Source organism: Aspergillus niger, assembly GCF_000002855.4.
Source record: "Aspergillus niger supercontig An11".
NCBI lineage: Eukaryota > Fungi > Ascomycota > Eurotiomycetes > Eurotiales > Aspergillaceae > Aspergillus > Aspergillus niger.
In genome coordinates, this window is record NT_166526.1 from 2,002,352 (window position 1) to 2,020,170 (window position 17,819).

The following is a 17,819-nucleotide window of genomic DNA, read 5'->3' on the forward strand; positions in this document are numbered from 1 at the left end:
ACCTAACTATCAGTTTTAAAGGCACTGTATTCTATTCCAACCAGGTATCCACGTAGCTCCCACCGGGCCTCCCATCGCTCTCCGTTCGCTCCGCCCACTAAGGAGCTACCAGCATCCCACTAGTACTCCATTTTTGTGAATTAACAATACAATACTAAACTGGCGTCGTGGGACTAGAGTAAAATAGATATGGTGATAACATTGTCTAGATAAGGATAAAAAAAATAATATATAAAAATATATAATATGATAGTAGAAGTACTTGGAGGCTCTTGTCTCTTACTACTGGGCAGGAGAGACTTATATTTGGCAGTAGATCCCGCTGCGATTGGTTGTTCTACCTGGTTATTCTCTTGATTTGATGGAGCGGAAAGGTTGTTTGGTCCCAGTACTTACGACATACCATGTAATAATAAATATTATTGGAGAAAAGGGTGGGAGGGGACAAAAGGGAGTTCTTTCATGCGCCAGGCAGAGCGAAAGATGGAGGAACAGAAGACATTTGGGGGGGCTGGTGGTGGGAAGAATCAGCAGACACCGTCCTAATGGCTACCTCACTGGTCCATGGCCGAGCGAGAGACCCTGACCAACTTATGCGCGTTTGGCTTTTCCCGCTCGGAACTACGTAAAACAGGGCAAGAAAGTCCGAGCAGCCTGCAGCTGCTTGCGCGGTTTCAGTATTTGCAGGGATAACTATCGGCTTATCTTAACGTTGCTCATGCTATTTATTGGTGGGTGATGTCGAGCAACCTAAGAGCTAGATGGATCGGACCTTTTTGCAACAGGTATGAGATACATATAAGTCGACTACACTACGCTCGAGCAGACTGCACTCTCATTTCACTAGCAATGGTTGTCCTTATCTCGGCTGGTGGTATCGGCTATTTGCGCCATCGGGAGTATTCATTTAGCTAGTAGTAAACCGCAGTGGCTATAGACTATACATCTTCTACCACGAATTTCATGAAATTACGATGCGCTAGTCAGGAAGGTCCATGACAGTTCCATTGCTGGATCTCTTTCACTATTAAAGTTATTACACGGCGCGCCTCTTTCCACTACTTTTATCTTTGCCTTTATTTCTTCTCTGAAACGCTTTAGTATGTCATCCCATCAAACCAGCCCCAGAGGAATGTCGTGTCTTGCATTGTGCTCATCCGACATCAAACCAAAGTGATACCAGAGTAGCTACCCTCGTCGCTATGGAGGACAGTCTTGTTGGACCCATCCATATCAACCCTATATAGAGATCCTCCCAAGTCACTGAGGTAAATTTGCCGGTTTGCCCAGTCAACCTTCATCCCGATAAGCTCGTTAAAATGACGGGCCAATATCTTTAGATGAGGTTTCCCCGCGCCAACGGATGCCTGGTTCAATGTGTTGCCATACGGGTGCTCCCCGCGGTCAGTCCAATAGAGCGTCTCAGTCTCTGTGTCGATTTCGAGGTCGATCGGTTCAGGCAACCCCTCAAGAAGAGATTCAATATCTGTTCGGTTGGTAGCCGTCTCACCAGCAGGCATCTTGATATTTGCACGGAAAATGCGTCCCTGATTCGACTTAGAGGGACCCTTCTGAGACCAATAAATTTTGCCGCGCGTTTCATCAATGGTAATTCCAACACACCAACGGGTTTGGTCATTCTGGTCTTCGGTACCAAAATCACCCCTGCACACCAAAATTTCATGGTTTTGACCATCGAAGTCGCACCGGTGGATGCGCATTCCCTCCCTATCGCAGAAGTAAAGCTTTTGGTTCGTGTCGTCCACAACAAGTTGCTTGGGTGTATGCACGGCGCCTTCTGGTAGCACGACCTGTACGTCGCTGCCGTCCAAGTTGGCAGACATGACGGAGCCATCGTTTGCGGCCGGTCTCATTCCCATGTTTGTCCAGAAAATGCGGCCAACAGAGGGCGAATAGTCAATCCCGTCAGGACAGTTCAAGTTGGTGATGAGTGTTTCGCACTCTCCATCACTGGTTCGTCGGAGGATGCGACCCGACTTTCCAAGTGCCGAAAGATCCTGTACAATTGAACCCAGTCCAATATCGAGGAAGTAGACTGTGGGCAGATTCGAAGAATTAAATGCAGGTCGAGGAGGATAGAGGCCGCCCTTGTCACTTTTATTGCCCAGTTTCCCTTGATTGACATAGTTTTTGCGTAGCCAGTCAACGGCCAACGTAGAACCTAATTGGCGCTCCTCGATATAATGGTCTTCAATGAATGCAACAGTATCCAGGCCAACCTGATCCATAAAGGTACAAGGCCCAGCCGCATTGTGAAACATCTCAACCCAGATCTTGTCGATCTCTTTCGGTTCGGAGACTTCTTCGGCCAAGATGGTTATAACTTCGCGCTTAATGGCTGCCCAGAGGCGATTGAAAACGAAACTGTTGGCTCCTATTAGCCTCGCATCCTGCGGAGAAGAGGGGGAGAGGGTTTAATCTGGGTCAATAGCGACTCACCCAGTGGACTCTCGGCGAGCAGTTACCGGAACCATGCCAACATCCTCCAGGACTCTTGTCAGAAATGGAAAGACCTCAGGCCAGGTTTCTCCGTCAGTCATCAACTCGACAACCCGCTTTTCTGGTGGCATATAAAAATGCATATTGCAGACCAACGGCCGTCTGTGCCCACCAACTTTCTCGAGCATGAATCGCGACTTGAACGACGAGGAGTTGGAGGCCAAGATACAATCCACCGGCGCTAACTTGTCGAGCTCGCCCATGACATCAATCTTCATTTGTAGATGTTCGGGAACTGCTTCAATGACCAACCAGGCGTCGCTCACAGTGCTTTCAAGGTCGGAGAACGCGCGACAGTGGCCGAAGCGGCGGTTCCCTTTGGAAAACTTCGAATACGTTTTCAGATTTTGCGTGACGTAGTCCAGCGCGGCCTGTTGTGCGCTGAGAGACGGGTCGTATAAATTGACGTTGTATCCTGCTGCGGCAAAGACACAGGCGATTCGACGGCCCAAAACACCCGCACCGAGGAGTGCAAGAGGCCTGGAGCCGATAGGAGGCGGTGTCCATGATGAATGCATTGTTGTTGGAAGATAAATGAGGGTTATTAATAGATGTCTAGAGATTGTGTTGTCTTTTTGTTGATCGATGCATAGTTGACCAGCGGTGACTGAGCGGCATCTTATATACTTTCTCGACGATAGAAGTAAGCTTCGCCCCCCTAACCCGAGCCAGCTGGCCCGATACCCTGTCGACACCGTCACATTGGCATGCCGAGAATAATTGACAAGCTTTGTTGGCCAATTTCTTTCGGAGGCGGAACGGAGGCTACGCTGGAATACCTATCTTACCCAGAATTGACATTCCGCTTCCGCCTCCGTGGAGGTTCCGACGTTATGTAGATGATCCGTCACAAGACGTATGACAAACCCGATATTTAGAAACATAAAAGGCTACACTGTCTGTGAAAAGTATATGGCTCTACGAAGTAAAATTTTTCGATAGATCGTAGCGAAAGCTCCTTAGTCGGACTTCAGTAAATGCGACGAAGGTCAAGGATGTGCTATTGCTTATTACGTTACCACGCAAAGTAGGTCTCTCTCAAGATAATACATCTACAAAAATCGGCACCCCGAGCTCCAAGCGTAAGATGTCTGTCACTTAGAGAGCCTGTAGGCATACCTCTTAAGCGGCTGACGGGTAAGACCCCGATGCATCCGTTCCTCGGTATTCCTTCCTCCGAAGAATTTTCCCCTTTGTTGATGAGCGTTGCCTCTCAATGCGATTTGCCGTTCTATGCGATGAGGAGTGGAAGAGTGAGAAGCAGAGGAGGAGATTAGATAGAATGGCCTAACTGCTACCTGCAGTGTGAAAAACAGCATGTAGCGGTCGACAGATGGATAGCATCTTTAGTCATACTCTGGCTGTGCCGTCTGCTTCACATGGAGGCCAACTCATGCGTGTTGCAACTTCCATGGTATATATATTATGTTCTTATTTCTACCTACTCCGGCTTAGACAAAAGATTTTTTTTGTAGACTGTTGCAAGAAGCCCAGGGCTCGGTACGGAGGAAAGGAATTTGAAGAATCCAGCAATATAATTTTAGTTTGTCGACATATTTCTACCAAAGATAGCGGCTCCTAGCCAATCTCCCGCAATGAAATATTGATTCCGAGCTGGCAAATTGCGTCAGTCCATATATCATTGTAGTCGGCACAAAGGATTGGGGATCTCGTACAGCTTATGCACATTTTAATGTAGGCTATATGCCACAGAATGTGGGTCAGTGCTCCAGCAAAGGGCATATTCTTGCCGAAAACTGATAGATCTGCGATCGCACAACCATCGCCAACGTAGGCAAGAGATCCTTGGTGAGTATATTCAAAGGGTGGTGGAAGTTGCGCTCTTGCCATGTCTTCCCCGGCATTTGCATCGGCTTTATTGAGAAATTGTGCAAGGTAAGCGCCTTCTTGATGTGCGACTTGCCCAGTTGCACTGTATCTCGTTGCCGTGCAATCACCAAGAGCCCACACACCTTGGGTACCTTTTACACGAAGATATTCGTCTACCAGAAATATACAGAGAAGGAGATTCGAAATATCACTGTAGCTCATCGCGAAGCCAAATGCCTTTCTGACAAGATCGCCTTGGGCTTGGTACGTTTGCTTCGATGGTGCACTGATTTCGTGACTGGGTATCGAAATCCCGAAAGGAACAAAGAAATCGCAGACAAGTTTGATATGACTGAGAGAAAATGGCTTATTCGTTTCATTTTTCTCGAATCGGTTGCTGGGGTGCCTGGTATGGTGGGCGGCATGCTCCGACATCTGAAGAGTATCAGACGGATGAAGAGGGATCATGGATGGTCAGTACAAGGGAAAAAAATAATTATCTCCAAGTACTTAGCAGTAGCTACACAAGAAGCTGCAGACTGACACAACCGCAGGATCGAGTCCTTGATTGACGAAGCCTACAACGAGCGCATGCACCTCTTGACATTCCTCGACCTGGCAGATCCAGGTATCGTCATGCGCTTAGTTGTCTTGGCCGCGCAGGGCGTCTTCTTCAATGCCTTCTTCGTCTTCTACCTTGTTTCGCCCAAGACATGTCACCGATTTGTTGGATACCTGGAGGAAGAAGCTGTCATCACCTATACACACGCAATCCGTCAACTTCAAGCTGGAAAACTGCCAGCATGGGACAATTTATCAGCGCCGGAGATTGCAATCAAATATTGGAGAATGCCAGAGGGAAAACAGAGAATGGTTGATTTGTTGCTTTATGTTCGGGCGGATGAAGCGAAGCATCGCGAGGTTAACCATACTTTGGGAAACTTAGACCAGCATGAAGATCCCAATCCTTATACTGCGCTTTATCACGATGGGAATAATGCTGGTCCCTCAGCGTCGCCCGATGCAGGGAAGCCCATTGGGTGGGAGCGAGATGAACTAATTTAGAAACTTTTTCAGGTGTTATTCTTTATGGAAATCCATATTCGTCTACGTAAAGTTATTCTTTTGGCGTCTTTTTCTTTCTGCCAACAATAGTTCCGTATCTCCATTTCGTACTATTATCCAGTATCTAGCACAAATAGACTTCATTAGTATATCCACCTACGAACTCAAAAGGAAAACGTCCAAAAATACAACTAATAGGGCATCCTGAACGCACCTCCTGGTCCTTCATCGGCTATATCAGCCAAGGAAATAGGCCAGTCGTTCCAGCTGAAGGGGTATGAATCAAGAGGATTCATGATAAGTCCCTCGGGACCAAAGTCGTAATTGAAGTCTTCCAACGAAACTTCACCAGTGGACCGGCTGGATTCAAGTGCTTGAGGCCGATCTACCTCACGCTGTGTAGACCTGACCTTTTCATTCAGCTGTTTCAAGGTTACCCGACACTTGTGAGCAATATTGGTAGAAGGCTCGCAACATTTGAGAATATCGTCGACCTGATCTAATAGATCATCGATTTCTGAAATTGGGATGTGGCTTTGGGTAATGGGGCAAAGATATTCCGCGATAAGAACAGTAGCAGCCATATAAATATCTTGAAGAGTGAGCTCTTTGTCTAGTTTAGGGGGAACCTTTGTTTTGCGATTCGGAAGACTGTACTTACAAGAGATGATGTACCAATGCGAAGGAAATGTGTTCCTATCTGACATGGCAGTCTGCCTGTTGTTCAGGTCCTTGAAAAAGTCAACAATATCTCGTGCCGAGCTGATGCACTTAGTGTGACAGCTTTCGGTCACTATCTGAATGACTTGCTCATCAGAAGGGCCGCTGGTCTTCTCGTGTGACCGATTCCTGGGCTTGCAACTCTGAAAGAAAAACGGTCGGAAGAAAAGTAATCTGACGCAGAGATATCTGACAGAGTAAGCTAAGGGTACCCTATTCCACTGCTTCAAAATACCTGTTCTCACCGAGCATGAAGTACGTTGGCAATCCGGGAGTCTGTTCGACCAATACCCACCTGCAGCTGGGGGGGAAGACCGGAATACCAAGTCGATAGATCGAACTCAATTCGAAATAAATCCGTGAGCTTCTGCGGAGCCAGGATATCATCTTTCTCCGTTGGGATTGATGCCCCAAATTCAGGAGAAGACGGATGCTCGCTGCTTAGTGGATAGAGAGACTCCAAGATGTCGCCAAGTATAACATGAAGATGGCAAAATGCGCTATAGAAGTCGCCATTGATACTTGAGGGGGTATTTGGACGTAGCACTTGTTGGGTAGCAGCAGAAGTTGGCGGCACAGCAGATTTCTTGACAATCTCATGGCTGATCTGAGGTTTCGACCCAAAGGTCATGGCCGCAATCCTAGTAAGAAGTCAGGTATTAATTCAGTGTAGGTCGCAGGCTCCATGTACCTGTCCATAATAATACATCCAAACCACACTCTCATAGCAAGATCTTGCTCATGTTTGTTAGTAAGTAGTCGGCAAGATTCCCGGGATTGAACCCCTAAAGTCCTGGCAATTTGAATAGCTAGACCGATGTTCTGCACGAATTCTTGAGCCAAGTTCGTGTGCTGAAGGTACACGGCGGAGAGGAGGAAGATTTGAATGACCTCCAGATTATGCATTTCCATAAGATTAAAGGACATGAGCTGTTTTGCTCTGTCGAAGTAGACACTCGCACACTGAGTGTGTGTATAAACTTCGCTGGTGGTACCGATCATGGAAGATGTCGCAAATATGAGGTTGAGGATGCAATGAAATGCCTTTTCGTTCATGTCCAATGCTGAATCCCCCCAAACCATATCGTAGTTTGCGGTGATTGTGCCCTGATCTAACCAAGGAAAGATAGGATCAATGTGCTCCCAGTATTTTGTGAATAAGTCATCAGCCACCCTTCTAGTTGGAAGGACAAAAAGAGTCTCGTAAAACACTTTGTTCTCTATTAGCAGCGGCAGCCTAGGCAGCGTCTGAAGTGCCTTGTTATGTTTCCGATTCGACGCCAAAGTGCCTGTCGCTGCACTCTCAATTTGACGCACAAACTGTGAACCCGTCGATGCATCTATGAGACCTTCGCTAGGTAGAGAGGAGAACTCTTCATTAGAAAGGGATATTTCTGCGGGAGTCCCAAATGTCGAAAAGGGGTGCCGCGGAACCGACGCTGTAGGCTCTGTTGTATCCGGTTGGGAACGGGCACAACCGACGGGTTTGAACGACGAGGTTCTCGCTGCCTTGAGAGTTTCGATGAGCAAGAGACACCTTTGCAGTCGGTGAATACGTTCATAACCTACTCTGTTCTCATTCCCTCCTTGTTTGTTCCTAATGCCGCTGCTTTAGCGCTGCATCTCCTACAGCGGGCCCACAAGAAGGACTTACTCTTTTCGATATGCAACAGAGGCCGGCTCAGGCCGATATATACATTCCATTGCACCATTTTTTCGTCTAGAACATGGGCCACACACTGGTTGAACGACCCATTGAATGAGTGCTTGTTCTAAACGGAACGAGAATCTGCAGGAGAGAGCCCACCTGGCCGAATGCCATCGCATTTGGTCTTCCTGCGCTTGCAAACGTTGCAAGCAACATTAATTTTATGCCGCTTTGTTTGCGGTTCTGACACGAAGCTATAGGGGAGACTGCGCTTACTCGTCATAATTTATTTCTACGCAGATGGGCAAGAATCGGAGGCGGAGGCGGAAGCGCCTGCAGATGGAAGTGACGAACTAGTCAACGCTAGTTAACGTAATCAACGGTTGGACGGCCCACACGGTTGGGCGGCCCATCTGGTAATCCTATACAAAAGATCTTTATATAAAACATAAGATATCTCAACCACTAAGAGTCTGAATGATGTCAATCTCTATATACAGACTATAAATAATATAAAAAACCAGTAGATATCTTTCAAAATTCTTTTCAAGTATATTTAGTAGTATATTATATTACAATATCTGTATTTTATCTGTATTTGATAAAAGTATAATATATTCCATATAAAGAAAAAAGTATAAAAATCTGAAAAAGTTATCAGTCACTTATTCTTATATATATACTTTGCATATAAAGTTAAAGCTTTCTCAAATCCAGTATTGGTTGAGATGTAATAGTGTCGAAAGATATCTTTTATATAGGATAGCAGGATGGGCCGTCTAACCGTGTGGGCCGTCCAACTGTTGTTTTCAGTTACGACGGTGAATGACTAATACATCCACCCAAACCAGAAAGAACCACCCATAACCTCTGTAAGCAGTATTTGATTCTTCTCTATATCCTCGAGTATCTCGTAGATTTGATAGTCTTTCTCCATATCTGTGTAGGTTGTGTCAGAGTCAAAGTGAGCAAGGAGCTTATCCCGCACCCTCGGTGTATACTCGTTGATGCTTAACTCGTGTATATCAAAGCTGATCATGTCTGACTTGACTAAGATATATACTTTATATTTTATAGCCAGCTGAAGATTAGATAATTACTGATCTAGCTTTTAATATAAATAATATATAAACTAGAATGACCCACATTAATTAAGGTAACTAGAATATATCTGTCCTGGGAGGTAGCAACATTCACCGCTGACATAGACTGGGCTTTACCAATGTAGGTGAATGAATAACGGACACGATCACTCTGGACCGGCAGGTGGCTAACTGGGGTTGATAAAATCCGTGACATCTTTCTCCTCGTGCTGCTCTTTACCGCCGCACCCTTGTCGCAGATACACCCACACTGTGCCTTGAATAGTACAAGCTGCGGAGATTGCTCACAAAGGTTACATCAAAGTTTCATCAAGCCCCTGCAAAACTGCTGCCTAGAAGGTGTACTCAAAGATCATTAAACGGCTATTCTGGCCCCTATCTTTGCAACGGGTTCATGTTAGACGGTGCTACCAAATGGGCACAACCATAGGAAAATACCATCACTCATCCACCTGAATCTGCGAGATCACTGTTCCTTTGAGGTAATCCTACCCAAATATCCTTACTGCCGGTCAATGATCTCTGTACACCACGATTAGTAATATTCTACTAATTTAGATAGAACCCAAACTATGACCATGGACAAGGATCTCAATATAATCTCAGAAAGCAACTAGAACAAAGCAAAGGTGGATCTGAAAGAAAAAGACATAGAAAAAGATTAAAGACATGGAAGATTAATAGATAAAACAGTCTTACTATCCTGATAATATAACCATCGGTAAATTTATCATTTATATTGAGAATAAGATGCCCCAGGAGCATTAAGATAAATAATAGAAGTTATAGAACATGGAGAACTTTACATATAAGGATATTTTAGGATATTTGAAAACCTATAGATGTACTCCGGAGGAATATAAAGAGTTGAAGAAGGAGACGAAAAAATCCAGATTTATTATCTATATAGACTGTGGCAATAAGGGCGAAAATAAAAACAAGGACAAAGAATACTTGTTAGAAGGGTCTTACAGTAAAATAATATGCTTTTCTATTCACCTAATCCTTTCTATATTACTAGTCTGATCAGTTACGATTTCAGTATCCGCGGTTACGCAAGAGAAGAACAACGAATGAAGGGTTGAGAAAAAGGTTTTCTTTCTTACTATTCTATTCGGATCCTAACATAACGAGTGTCAGGATAAGCATCAAATAGAATCATTCTATATTTCCATCACAACTTTTATAAGTACTAGCTTTAGTTAACCATAGCCAATGATGCTTCACTATACCGCTATTCACTATAACCCTTGATTAGCATTGAGTTATGATGTGCACAGCAGCAACCTCTGGATCATTGTGTTGTCATCCTCAATTATGTTCAACTACAAGGTTAACTAGTAGATTATTTTCGGATCTCGACACACTATAAGATTTGTCAAAAGGGTTGTCCTACCACATACGACCACAGGGTGTGGAAAACAGGGCTTCCCGTCCGCTCAGCCGTACTTAAGCCACACGCCGGGAGGTTAGTAGTTGGGTGGGTGACCACCAGCGAATCCCTTCTGTTGTATGTTTTTGTTTTTTGTCCTACTGTCTTATTAGACAGCCAGACACGCATCTATTTGCCCGGCCTTGTCCGCAATCGAAGGGGTGGAGTGCCTGGTCTATTGATATCACTCGTGCGAAAACACCAGTGCTCTCACCTCCACGCTGATCCTGGAACATGAACTCTCTGGTGTGTTCAAAGGACTGAATGATGTATGAGGAGTATCTGCAGCAAGTGCGTCAGCCAATGTACATCCAACGCCCCTTCAAAGCCACCGGCTTGAGAAGGATATGGACTGTTGAAAGGTAGGGTGTTCGACCACTCACATTTCACGCTATCTTCCTTCGTGTCAAACCCCTTAAACAAAAGCACATCTTGTGTCTCTTGTTCACTCATATAATACCATCGACGTGCACTATTTGCCTCATATTGTGGATAGAGCATAGTGCCGGTGTAGTTCCCGCGTATCATATCCGTCTCTATCAACTTGGTTGCGTCCATGGTTTGTCCATCACATACTGCCATGGGGTGATCCTCTATTGGACCACTTATCGGTCGCCAAAGGCTATTTTCTATGTTAGCAATGGCCATTCAATACGGCAGTCTAGCTGATCAGTTGGTTCTTGTAGAGTTTGTGAGCAGAGAAAAGCTAGGCTCATGAACCCCGGTACGCACATTATCAATTGGACTCGCCCAGAAAGAAGGTGTTGAGATTCTTCCGGAAGATGATTTCGTATACGCTCCATTGTAGGAGTTCCGATCTCATCTCGGGTCAAAAGTGTGTCTTGAAATGTCAGCATATACATTACCTACTCTCACCGCCGTGATGCACTGTAGCTTACCTATATGAACCTGTCGCGCAAACCCCTGCAAATTTGGGTTTCTTGTCCGCTTCTCTTTCGCGCTCTTTTTCTTTCTGATCTACCAAGCGTGGAGACTTAGCAGTTGTTGCATAGGTTTGAAGTTGTTGCTGCATACTTTCCAATCGAAAATCTTAACTTCATCGGCTCCGTTAACGTGTTCCTTCAGAATGGCTTCGCATTCTGGCAAGAAGATATCATTGATCTTCTGAGGATCCGAGTACTCATATGGCTTTGTGATAGCCGGCGGGGGGCATCTTTTATAGGCGAAACCGTTGATGTCAAGATCGAACGGAGGGGCGTCAATTAGTCCCCTGATATCTCTGATGGTCTCGGGATGATCGGCCACGTGGAAGACTAAATTAGTCGTCTTATCGCGATCTGCATTGCGCTTTCTCCGTCCGGAGAATACACCAATCCGATAAGGGCGTGTATGGGTGTAGCTTGGTTGCCATTGGAGGTATGTCAGTCTTGCTTGAACATCTCTTGCCATAGTTTTAATTCCCACAATAGAACAGGCAAAGCAGTAGGCCAAAAAGGAATGAGTAAATGGTGTTGTCCAACCTTAGTGTCAAACTTTACATCCCAAAAATCACCTATCTGATTCCTACTTAAGTAATATGATTGAGCCCCCACTTACAGCCTCAAATGCGGAGCAACTCCAACAGACTAGCTAACCTCACTTAGACCCCGTTAGCCATGAACTATCTACTCAGTGAAATGACTCACTCAAGGTGCCAAGAATGTCTCACAGCCTCCGACGAGTCATCTCACCCAGTTTTAGGGGCCGCGCTAGACACCTAAGCTTGAGGTAGTTCGCCAATAGCGGGAGGAAATATCTGATCACATATTAGATAGTGGGTCTTTTGCTTGGGCGCAGGAAAGTGGCTTGCTACGTTGTCGCACTGAACCCTGCTCCGCTCAATCATCCAACTCGACACCCTTGACTGTCCATCTAGTCACGGTCTCGATGCTTCAAGAATATATTGCACTCTAATGAGCCACTCAATACTAGTGCTATCTATCCTGCGCATACATCTGGACATGCATGCAGCGTTGACTCATGTACTTAGTCATTGATTTATGCGCGAATACGCACGGACAGGACGTTTCAACTATGGTGGCTCTTCGATGTAGCATCTCGTCCAATACCGTACCAGAATCAGTTCTGTCTCTTATTCCACCAGGATAAGACAGCACGTAGCCTTTGATTCGTGGGATTACACCTATGAGAGCATAAACGCTGCCTCCTACGTCCGCAGGACTGTTTCGTAGACCAATCTCTCGGAAACATGCTTGCAAACTCTGTCTTTAGCCCTTCTTCTTGCCACTTTCGGACTACCTCTTCAGTTGACCGATGCTATCGCATAAAAAGTTATAACCTCGTGTCCATTGCAAGGAATATGCTCAGGATGCTGAAAGTTTGTGAGGAAACATCTATTCGCCTCCATCTATGTCTTCACTACAACTTCCCCTGAGAAGGACTAAACCCTTCACTAAACGGATAATCCACATATCCCTTCGGCGACATAGGGGTATAAAACGTCGGCCGATCATACTTATTGAGCGGTAACCCCTCCCTCAACCTGAACGGCAAGTCCGGATTCGCCAGGAAATGTCGCCCAAAGGCAATAGCCACGCGATGTCTGGGATGCGCCCGAAGGGCCTCAGTAGCCGTCTGGGCCGTGAACCCGCCCGCGAGAATAATAGCCCCCTTATCCCCAAACGCGTCAAACAGGAACGACTCATCCTCCTCTCCAGACACATCCTCCACCGACGTCGATCCTGAAATCCGTGGCCTAACCACATGCAAATAAGCCAAGTTCAACTGTGCCAAGCCCCGAACGAGATGCGTAAATTGCGGTTGGGGATCAGACATCCGCATACCCTGGAAGGTACTCCAGGGACTGATGCGATATCCAGTGCGCTGGGGTCCAATAGCGTCCGCCACAGCCTGTGCGATAGCCAGGCCGAACCTGGAGCGGTTCTCGACGCTGCCGCCCCATTGATCGGTGCGGTTGTTGCTCACTGATTGTGTGAACTGGTCGGGGAGGTAGCCGTTCGCGCCATGGATCTCGACGCCGTCGAACCCAGCGGCAATGGCGTTCTGCGCTGCGCGCACATAGTCGGTGATGTACCCGGATATTTCTTCCTCCGTTAGGGGGGTTGGGGCGGGACTGGATTCGCTCATGGGGATGTCTCCGCTCGAGACTACGCGGTATCCGCCTTCTTTCTGGAGGACGTCTGGCTTGGCGGCTCTGCCTAATGCCCAGAGTTGGCAGAAGATGAAACTGCCCTGGCTGTGGACGGCGGCAGTGATGGTCTTCCATTGGGCGATTTGGGCATCGCTCCAGATTCCGGGCACATGGCCCATGCCGCCGGCGCGAGCGGAGATGAAGGTGCCCTCGGTGATGATCAATGTGCCGGGGACGGAGGCGCGCTGGGAATAGTAGTCGCGGGACATGGGGAGCGGGACATGTTGAGCATCGGCGCGATTGCGGGTTAATGGAGCCATTACGACTCGGTGGTGTAGCTCGAGGTCACCGATGCGGATTGGGGAGGTTAATTCGGTCATGATGCGGGGGTGCAATTCGCGGGGTTCGAGGCTGTGAACGAAAATCACGGTAGTCTGGCGCTTGGATGTGTTAGTGGTATAAATAATAGACTTAACGGAGAAGTTTTAATTCATCAGCAGGGAAATCTACAAGTTGTCAAGGGGTCGGAGACTTTCGTACTTAATATTAGCCCGAATACATCGATGATTATTAATGGCTGCTTAGCCATGAAGTCATTGCAGGGCGGATATCCGCCGGCCGAAGCTTGTTTGCTTTTCCAAACTCTCCGAAGCGGGTCCTCATCAAGCCTGGCTGATGCACAATGATGTCTTGATGCTTCAGTCGAAAGCAATTTGCATTGGGGTTGATCCATGAAAAGACATTCACTTCTCGCTTGTATGAGGTAATATTTCTCATGAATATTTTCAGGGTCAATGGCGTGTCCGTTGAGCACCGGCTTGGTACCATGGCCTATATCCTGCACAATAAGATCGCTCATGATACGACCTCTATCCGGACGACTGTTTAGTATTATGGACGGCATAATTCAGAGTCAAACATGATGCATAACTGGCTGCTGCGCGATTACCGCAGCTGGCTCAGGGGGCGTGCTCAAACTTTCAACTCAAATCACAAGAAACTCCTCTACAGGGTTTTGTTCGAGATTTCCAGAAATGGTTCGGAAGTATGATGTGCTCATGATGGCCTGGCCAACTATTTTATAGTACGGTTTATCGCCCTTGTTGGCCACAGTGTCATCAATGCGAAGTATGACCGCGCTGTTCAAGAGATGCGGAATAGTGAGAATGTCATCATCTTCCACTGCTCCTGGACTGACACCAAAGATGTAGCGAAAGGATACATACGCCAAAAACAGCCTGTGGCCTCCAATATTCTGGCACTGTTCAATAAGAGGTTCCGTGTCAACCTCTCTCTCCCCCATGTTCCCCTCGGTGACGACCGCTGGATCTAACTCCGCTATCTCCAGCAAACTATGTATCCCATCGTCGATGTGGTCTTGCGAGATATTGTGAAAAGCACCCCATATGCCGAGAAGGTGCTTTTGCATGTTACGCCTATCATGGTGATCGCTCCACCGCTTCTTTATCATCCGGAAAACCCCAATAAGCTGATTTCGAACTGTGCGTGGGTTTGTTGAAAATTGCAACACGGCATAGCATTGACCGAACCGCTGAGCAGGGAGGTGTAAGATTGATCCATTATCAGATACCTTAGTTCTTGTTTGCTCTGATTCATCTTCGGATGGCCCATGTATTATGTACCTTGGAGCCTCTGTTAGAGGAAAATACCTGTAAGACGCTATGAATCGTGCGGGGCCTGGGCGATAATCCTGCACCCAGGAAGGGAGCTCCCTTGCATTGGGTCCAGCGATAGGAGCCAGCATGAGAAACTCAGTCCCCTCTTGCTCTATCATCCAGATCGTCGTCTCCAGCGCAATCTGCTCAAATGGCTTTTGATAATCTGGAGGGAAAGCCTTCTGGAGGTCCGGCATGACACCATAGAGACCATAAATTCTGTCTCTAGGATTTTGACATTTCCGATGCTTTGTTCTCATGAAATGATGTCCCGGATTTCTTCGACCTTCAAACACCCCAGGTTCTCTAATAGAGGAGACTCCGTAGTAATTGCAAGTTTCCCTGAATTCCTCGCGGGCCTTCCTCCATAAACCTTCCAGAGATTCCAGCTCATCAGCCGGTATATTGTTATCTCTCGGGAGCCTGTCGACTCCGCGTGTCCACTTCCAGTCTTTTCCAAGCTCCGCTAACATTATCGAGGTCTTAAAACTTAAATTACCACAGACAGTATGTGGCTGACTCTTGGGCAGAAGATATTCCTGATACGTCCACATTCGAAACCAGTAAGGCCTCGTCATAATCTGGATCATGCCCTGTAAGGTATTGCAGTCCGCATAAATCATCTTCACTCTAGCCTTGTGAGAATATTTGCTCGCTAAATCGAGCCACCACCAGTATAATGCCCGTTTGGTAAATTCCTTCTCCACATATCTCTCTGCCCATCCCACCGCCAGCTCGATCTCCGGGGTGGCATCTCCCAGCATGACTACCACGCGAGCCGCCGTGGAGTATATAGTAGCCATCAAAGGTACCTGGGTATTCTTCTCACGAATGTCGCATTGGTTGATGCAAATAGCATCGACCCATATATCCCGACGCCCAAATCTACGTCGAAGTTGGTGCAGAGCTTTAGCCACGTTCGGGGTTACGTGAAAAGTTACACCATTGAGGAATATCTGCTCGGTGGCATAGTCCGTTCCCCAGACGTATGAAAGAGCTTCGAACTTTGGAGAATCATTGAGTGACACGGTATGGAGGGAGCAATGGATTGGATAACATTTGATTGGGGAGGGATGGATGGAGAGCAGTCGGATTTGTTGTCGATTAGGATCCAGTGTATCGTATGGAAAGCTCATTCTGAGGGCAAACTCGTAGAAGAGGAAGCAAGTTTTGTATTCTTACGTGTTGTTGAGAGTGCTAGTAGTTATGACCGCGAATATATGGGAAAGGGAAAACTGAGGTCGGCAGGTCTGAGCGATCGTCCCTTTTGGCCTAGAAAAAGCAAACCAACTAAGCTCGATCGGAACAGCCCCTCATGTGTGCCGACGTGGCATGCATCTGAATTTCTCTTAGACTTGATCATTACTCTCGACAGTCTTTGGTAGATGCCCTACTATTTTCCGATCGAAAGCTTTCATTATATATCACAACAGTGCCATCTCGCCAATTATTACTGTCCATTCCAACATAAACAATTGATCCCCACCCCATTTGCCTAATTACGAGCGTTTTCCCTCAACCCCAACTGTTGCTCAACAACATCCCCAATAATCTGCTCCTCCGACCTCCACCGCATCCCCAGAATGCGATCAGCGGTGGTGGTATCCAGCGCCCAATGTCCCTCAAAGGGGGGCTCCAGCTTACACTCAACAGCCGGATACTTCTCCTTGATGAAATCTGCCGCATGCTCCCAGGATACAGCTGGCCTGGACAAGATGAACTCTGTTCCACTCTGGATATCTTTCTCCAGCACTTTAATATGTGCATCCGCGACATCGTAAACATGCACCCAGGCATTAGCGATTCGAGTTTGTCCTGAGGTAACCGACAACCAGAAAAGAGCGTTCATCCCACTGATCTCCTCCGGGGTCTTCTGGATCATACTGGGCCCTAGGACGAATGTCGGGTGGAGTGTGATTAATTTATAATGAGGACTATTGTTTTCCAAAAACGAACGTGTCGCTTGGTGCGCTAGCACCTTCGAAGCAGCGTACTTGAGCGCGTGGCCAGAGAAATCGTCCGGGAAGGACATGTTCATGTCTACGGGGATGACCTCGCCAGTGTTGTCTGTTCTGCGTTAGTGATCATTCAAGGTAATTGTCTGCTGTGCTACTTACCTTTCACCGAGATATCCTTGGTAATCAGGGCAGTCACAGGAGCTAGCGCAAGCACAGAAGACATTACGATGACTTTCTTGATCTGTGAAAACTCCAAAGCAGCATACAGAATTGCCTCGGTGCCTCTGACAGCCGGCTCAACGTAGTCCTGCTTGAAGTCGTTTCCTCCGCCAGGGATTGGAGAGGCAAGGTGAAAAACGTAATCTACATCCTGAAAAGCATCCTTGAACGATTCCCGCTGGGAGATGTCGGGAACAATGCATGTTTCGATTTTGTCGCCATATCCGGGATGGAGCTCTCGTAGGGTAGCTTCTTGTTCCGCTTTGCGAATACTCAGACGCACGCGGTACCCGGCTTGGAGAGTAGTAGCGACGACCTGCGAACCGATGAAGCCGGTTGCACCGGTCACGAAAACAAGGGGTGCTGCCATTCTGTTGATTGCAATTGATGTTGGTTCTCTGAGTGGAGGGCCATCTTCTACTATCTGAGTCCAGCTCCTAATTTATACCTTGCAAGCGAGAGCAGTAAACAAAGAGCATTCCAGCACATGCTTTGTGACTCCATGAGCGGCGATGACGAAATTCGTGCAAACATTC

At 46.9% G+C, this 17,819-nt stretch overlaps 9 protein-coding genes and 1 non-coding gene across 10 annotated transcripts; 3 read left to right on the forward strand and 7 right to left on the reverse strand.

The window, feature by feature from the left end:
* Window positions 1-1,163: 1,163 nt before the first annotated feature.
* On the reverse strand, window positions 1,164-3,038 carry An11g08440 (uncharacterized protein; the record flags this gene model as incomplete). Its single annotated transcript, XM_001394773.1, has 2 exons — window positions 1,164-2,385; window positions 2,461-3,038. 2 exons carry the CDS (start codon window positions 3,036-3,038, stop codon window positions 1,164-1,166), a joined length of 1,800 nt encoding a protein of 599 aa, XP_001394810.1.
* A 189-nt stretch (window positions 3,039-3,227) lies between these two features.
* Window positions 3,228-4,102, forward strand: An11g08450 (hypothetical protein; the record flags this gene model as incomplete). The annotated part of the gene is made up of 4 exons (XM_059750454.1): window positions 3,228-3,355; window positions 3,495-3,547; window positions 3,634-3,773; window positions 3,854-4,102. The coding sequence occupies 4 exons, from the start codon at window positions 3,228-3,230 to the stop codon at window positions 4,100-4,102; spliced, it is 570 nt and encodes a 189-aa protein (XP_059604357.1).
* A 267-nt stretch (window positions 4,103-4,369) lies between these two features.
* Window positions 4,370-5,415, forward strand: An11g08460 (uncharacterized protein; the record flags this gene model as incomplete). Its single annotated transcript, XM_001394775.3, has 3 exons — window positions 4,370-4,416; window positions 4,449-4,823; window positions 4,905-5,415. The coding sequence occupies 3 exons, from the start codon at window positions 4,370-4,372 to the stop codon at window positions 5,413-5,415; spliced, it is 933 nt and encodes a 310-aa protein (XP_001394812.3).
* A 191-nt stretch (window positions 5,416-5,606) lies between these two features.
* An11g08470 (uncharacterized protein) lies at window positions 5,607-7,847 on the reverse strand (the record flags this gene model as incomplete). The annotated part of the gene is made up of 4 exons (XM_059750455.1): window positions 5,607-6,324; window positions 6,381-6,776; window positions 6,827-7,700; window positions 7,790-7,847. The coding sequence occupies 4 exons, from the start codon at window positions 7,845-7,847 to the stop codon at window positions 5,607-5,609; spliced, it is 2,046 nt and encodes a 681-aa protein (XP_059604358.1).
* Window positions 7,848-8,371: 524 nt separating this feature from the next.
* An11g08480 (hypothetical protein) lies at window positions 8,372-8,822 on the reverse strand (the record flags this gene model as incomplete). The annotated part of the gene is made up of 3 exons (XM_059750456.1): window positions 8,372-8,375; window positions 8,467-8,583; window positions 8,632-8,822. The coding sequence occupies 3 exons, from the start codon at window positions 8,820-8,822 to the stop codon at window positions 8,372-8,374; spliced, it is 312 nt and encodes a 103-aa protein (XP_059604359.1).
* A 1,461-nt stretch (window positions 8,823-10,283) lies between these two features.
* On the forward strand, window positions 10,284-10,402 carry 5S rRNA. Its single transcript, XR_009468029.1, has one exon. It is a non-coding gene; the product is annotated as a 5S ribosomal RNA (ribosomal RNA).
* A 100-nt stretch (window positions 10,403-10,502) lies between these two features.
* Window positions 10,503-11,728, reverse strand: An11g08500 (uncharacterized protein; the record flags this gene model as incomplete). The annotated part of the gene is made up of 5 exons (XM_059750457.1): window positions 10,503-10,600; window positions 10,702-10,940; window positions 11,051-11,159; window positions 11,218-11,296; window positions 11,354-11,728. 5 exons carry the CDS (start codon window positions 11,726-11,728, stop codon window positions 10,503-10,505), a joined length of 900 nt encoding a protein of 299 aa, XP_059604360.1.
* Window positions 11,729-12,697: 969 nt separating this feature from the next.
* An11g08510 (uncharacterized protein) lies at window positions 12,698-13,810 on the reverse strand (the record flags this gene model as incomplete). Its single annotated transcript, XM_001394779.3, has 1 exon — window positions 12,698-13,810. One exon carries the CDS (start codon window positions 13,808-13,810, stop codon window positions 12,698-12,700), a length of 1,113 nt encoding a protein of 370 aa, XP_001394816.3.
* A 605-nt stretch (window positions 13,811-14,415) lies between these two features.
* Window positions 14,416-16,242, reverse strand: An11g08520 (uncharacterized protein; the record flags this gene model as incomplete). The annotated part of the gene is made up of 1 exon (XM_059750458.1): window positions 14,416-16,242. One exon carries the CDS (start codon window positions 16,240-16,242, stop codon window positions 14,416-14,418), a length of 1,827 nt encoding a protein of 608 aa, XP_059604361.1.
* A 359-nt stretch (window positions 16,243-16,601) lies between these two features.
* Window positions 16,602-17,653, reverse strand: An11g08530 (uncharacterized protein; the record flags this gene model as incomplete). The annotated part of the gene is made up of 2 exons (XM_001394781.1): window positions 16,602-17,173; window positions 17,224-17,653. The coding sequence occupies 2 exons, from the start codon at window positions 17,651-17,653 to the stop codon at window positions 16,602-16,604; spliced, it is 1,002 nt and encodes a 333-aa protein (XP_001394818.1).
* Between the last annotated feature and the right edge of the window lie 166 nt (window positions 17,654-17,819).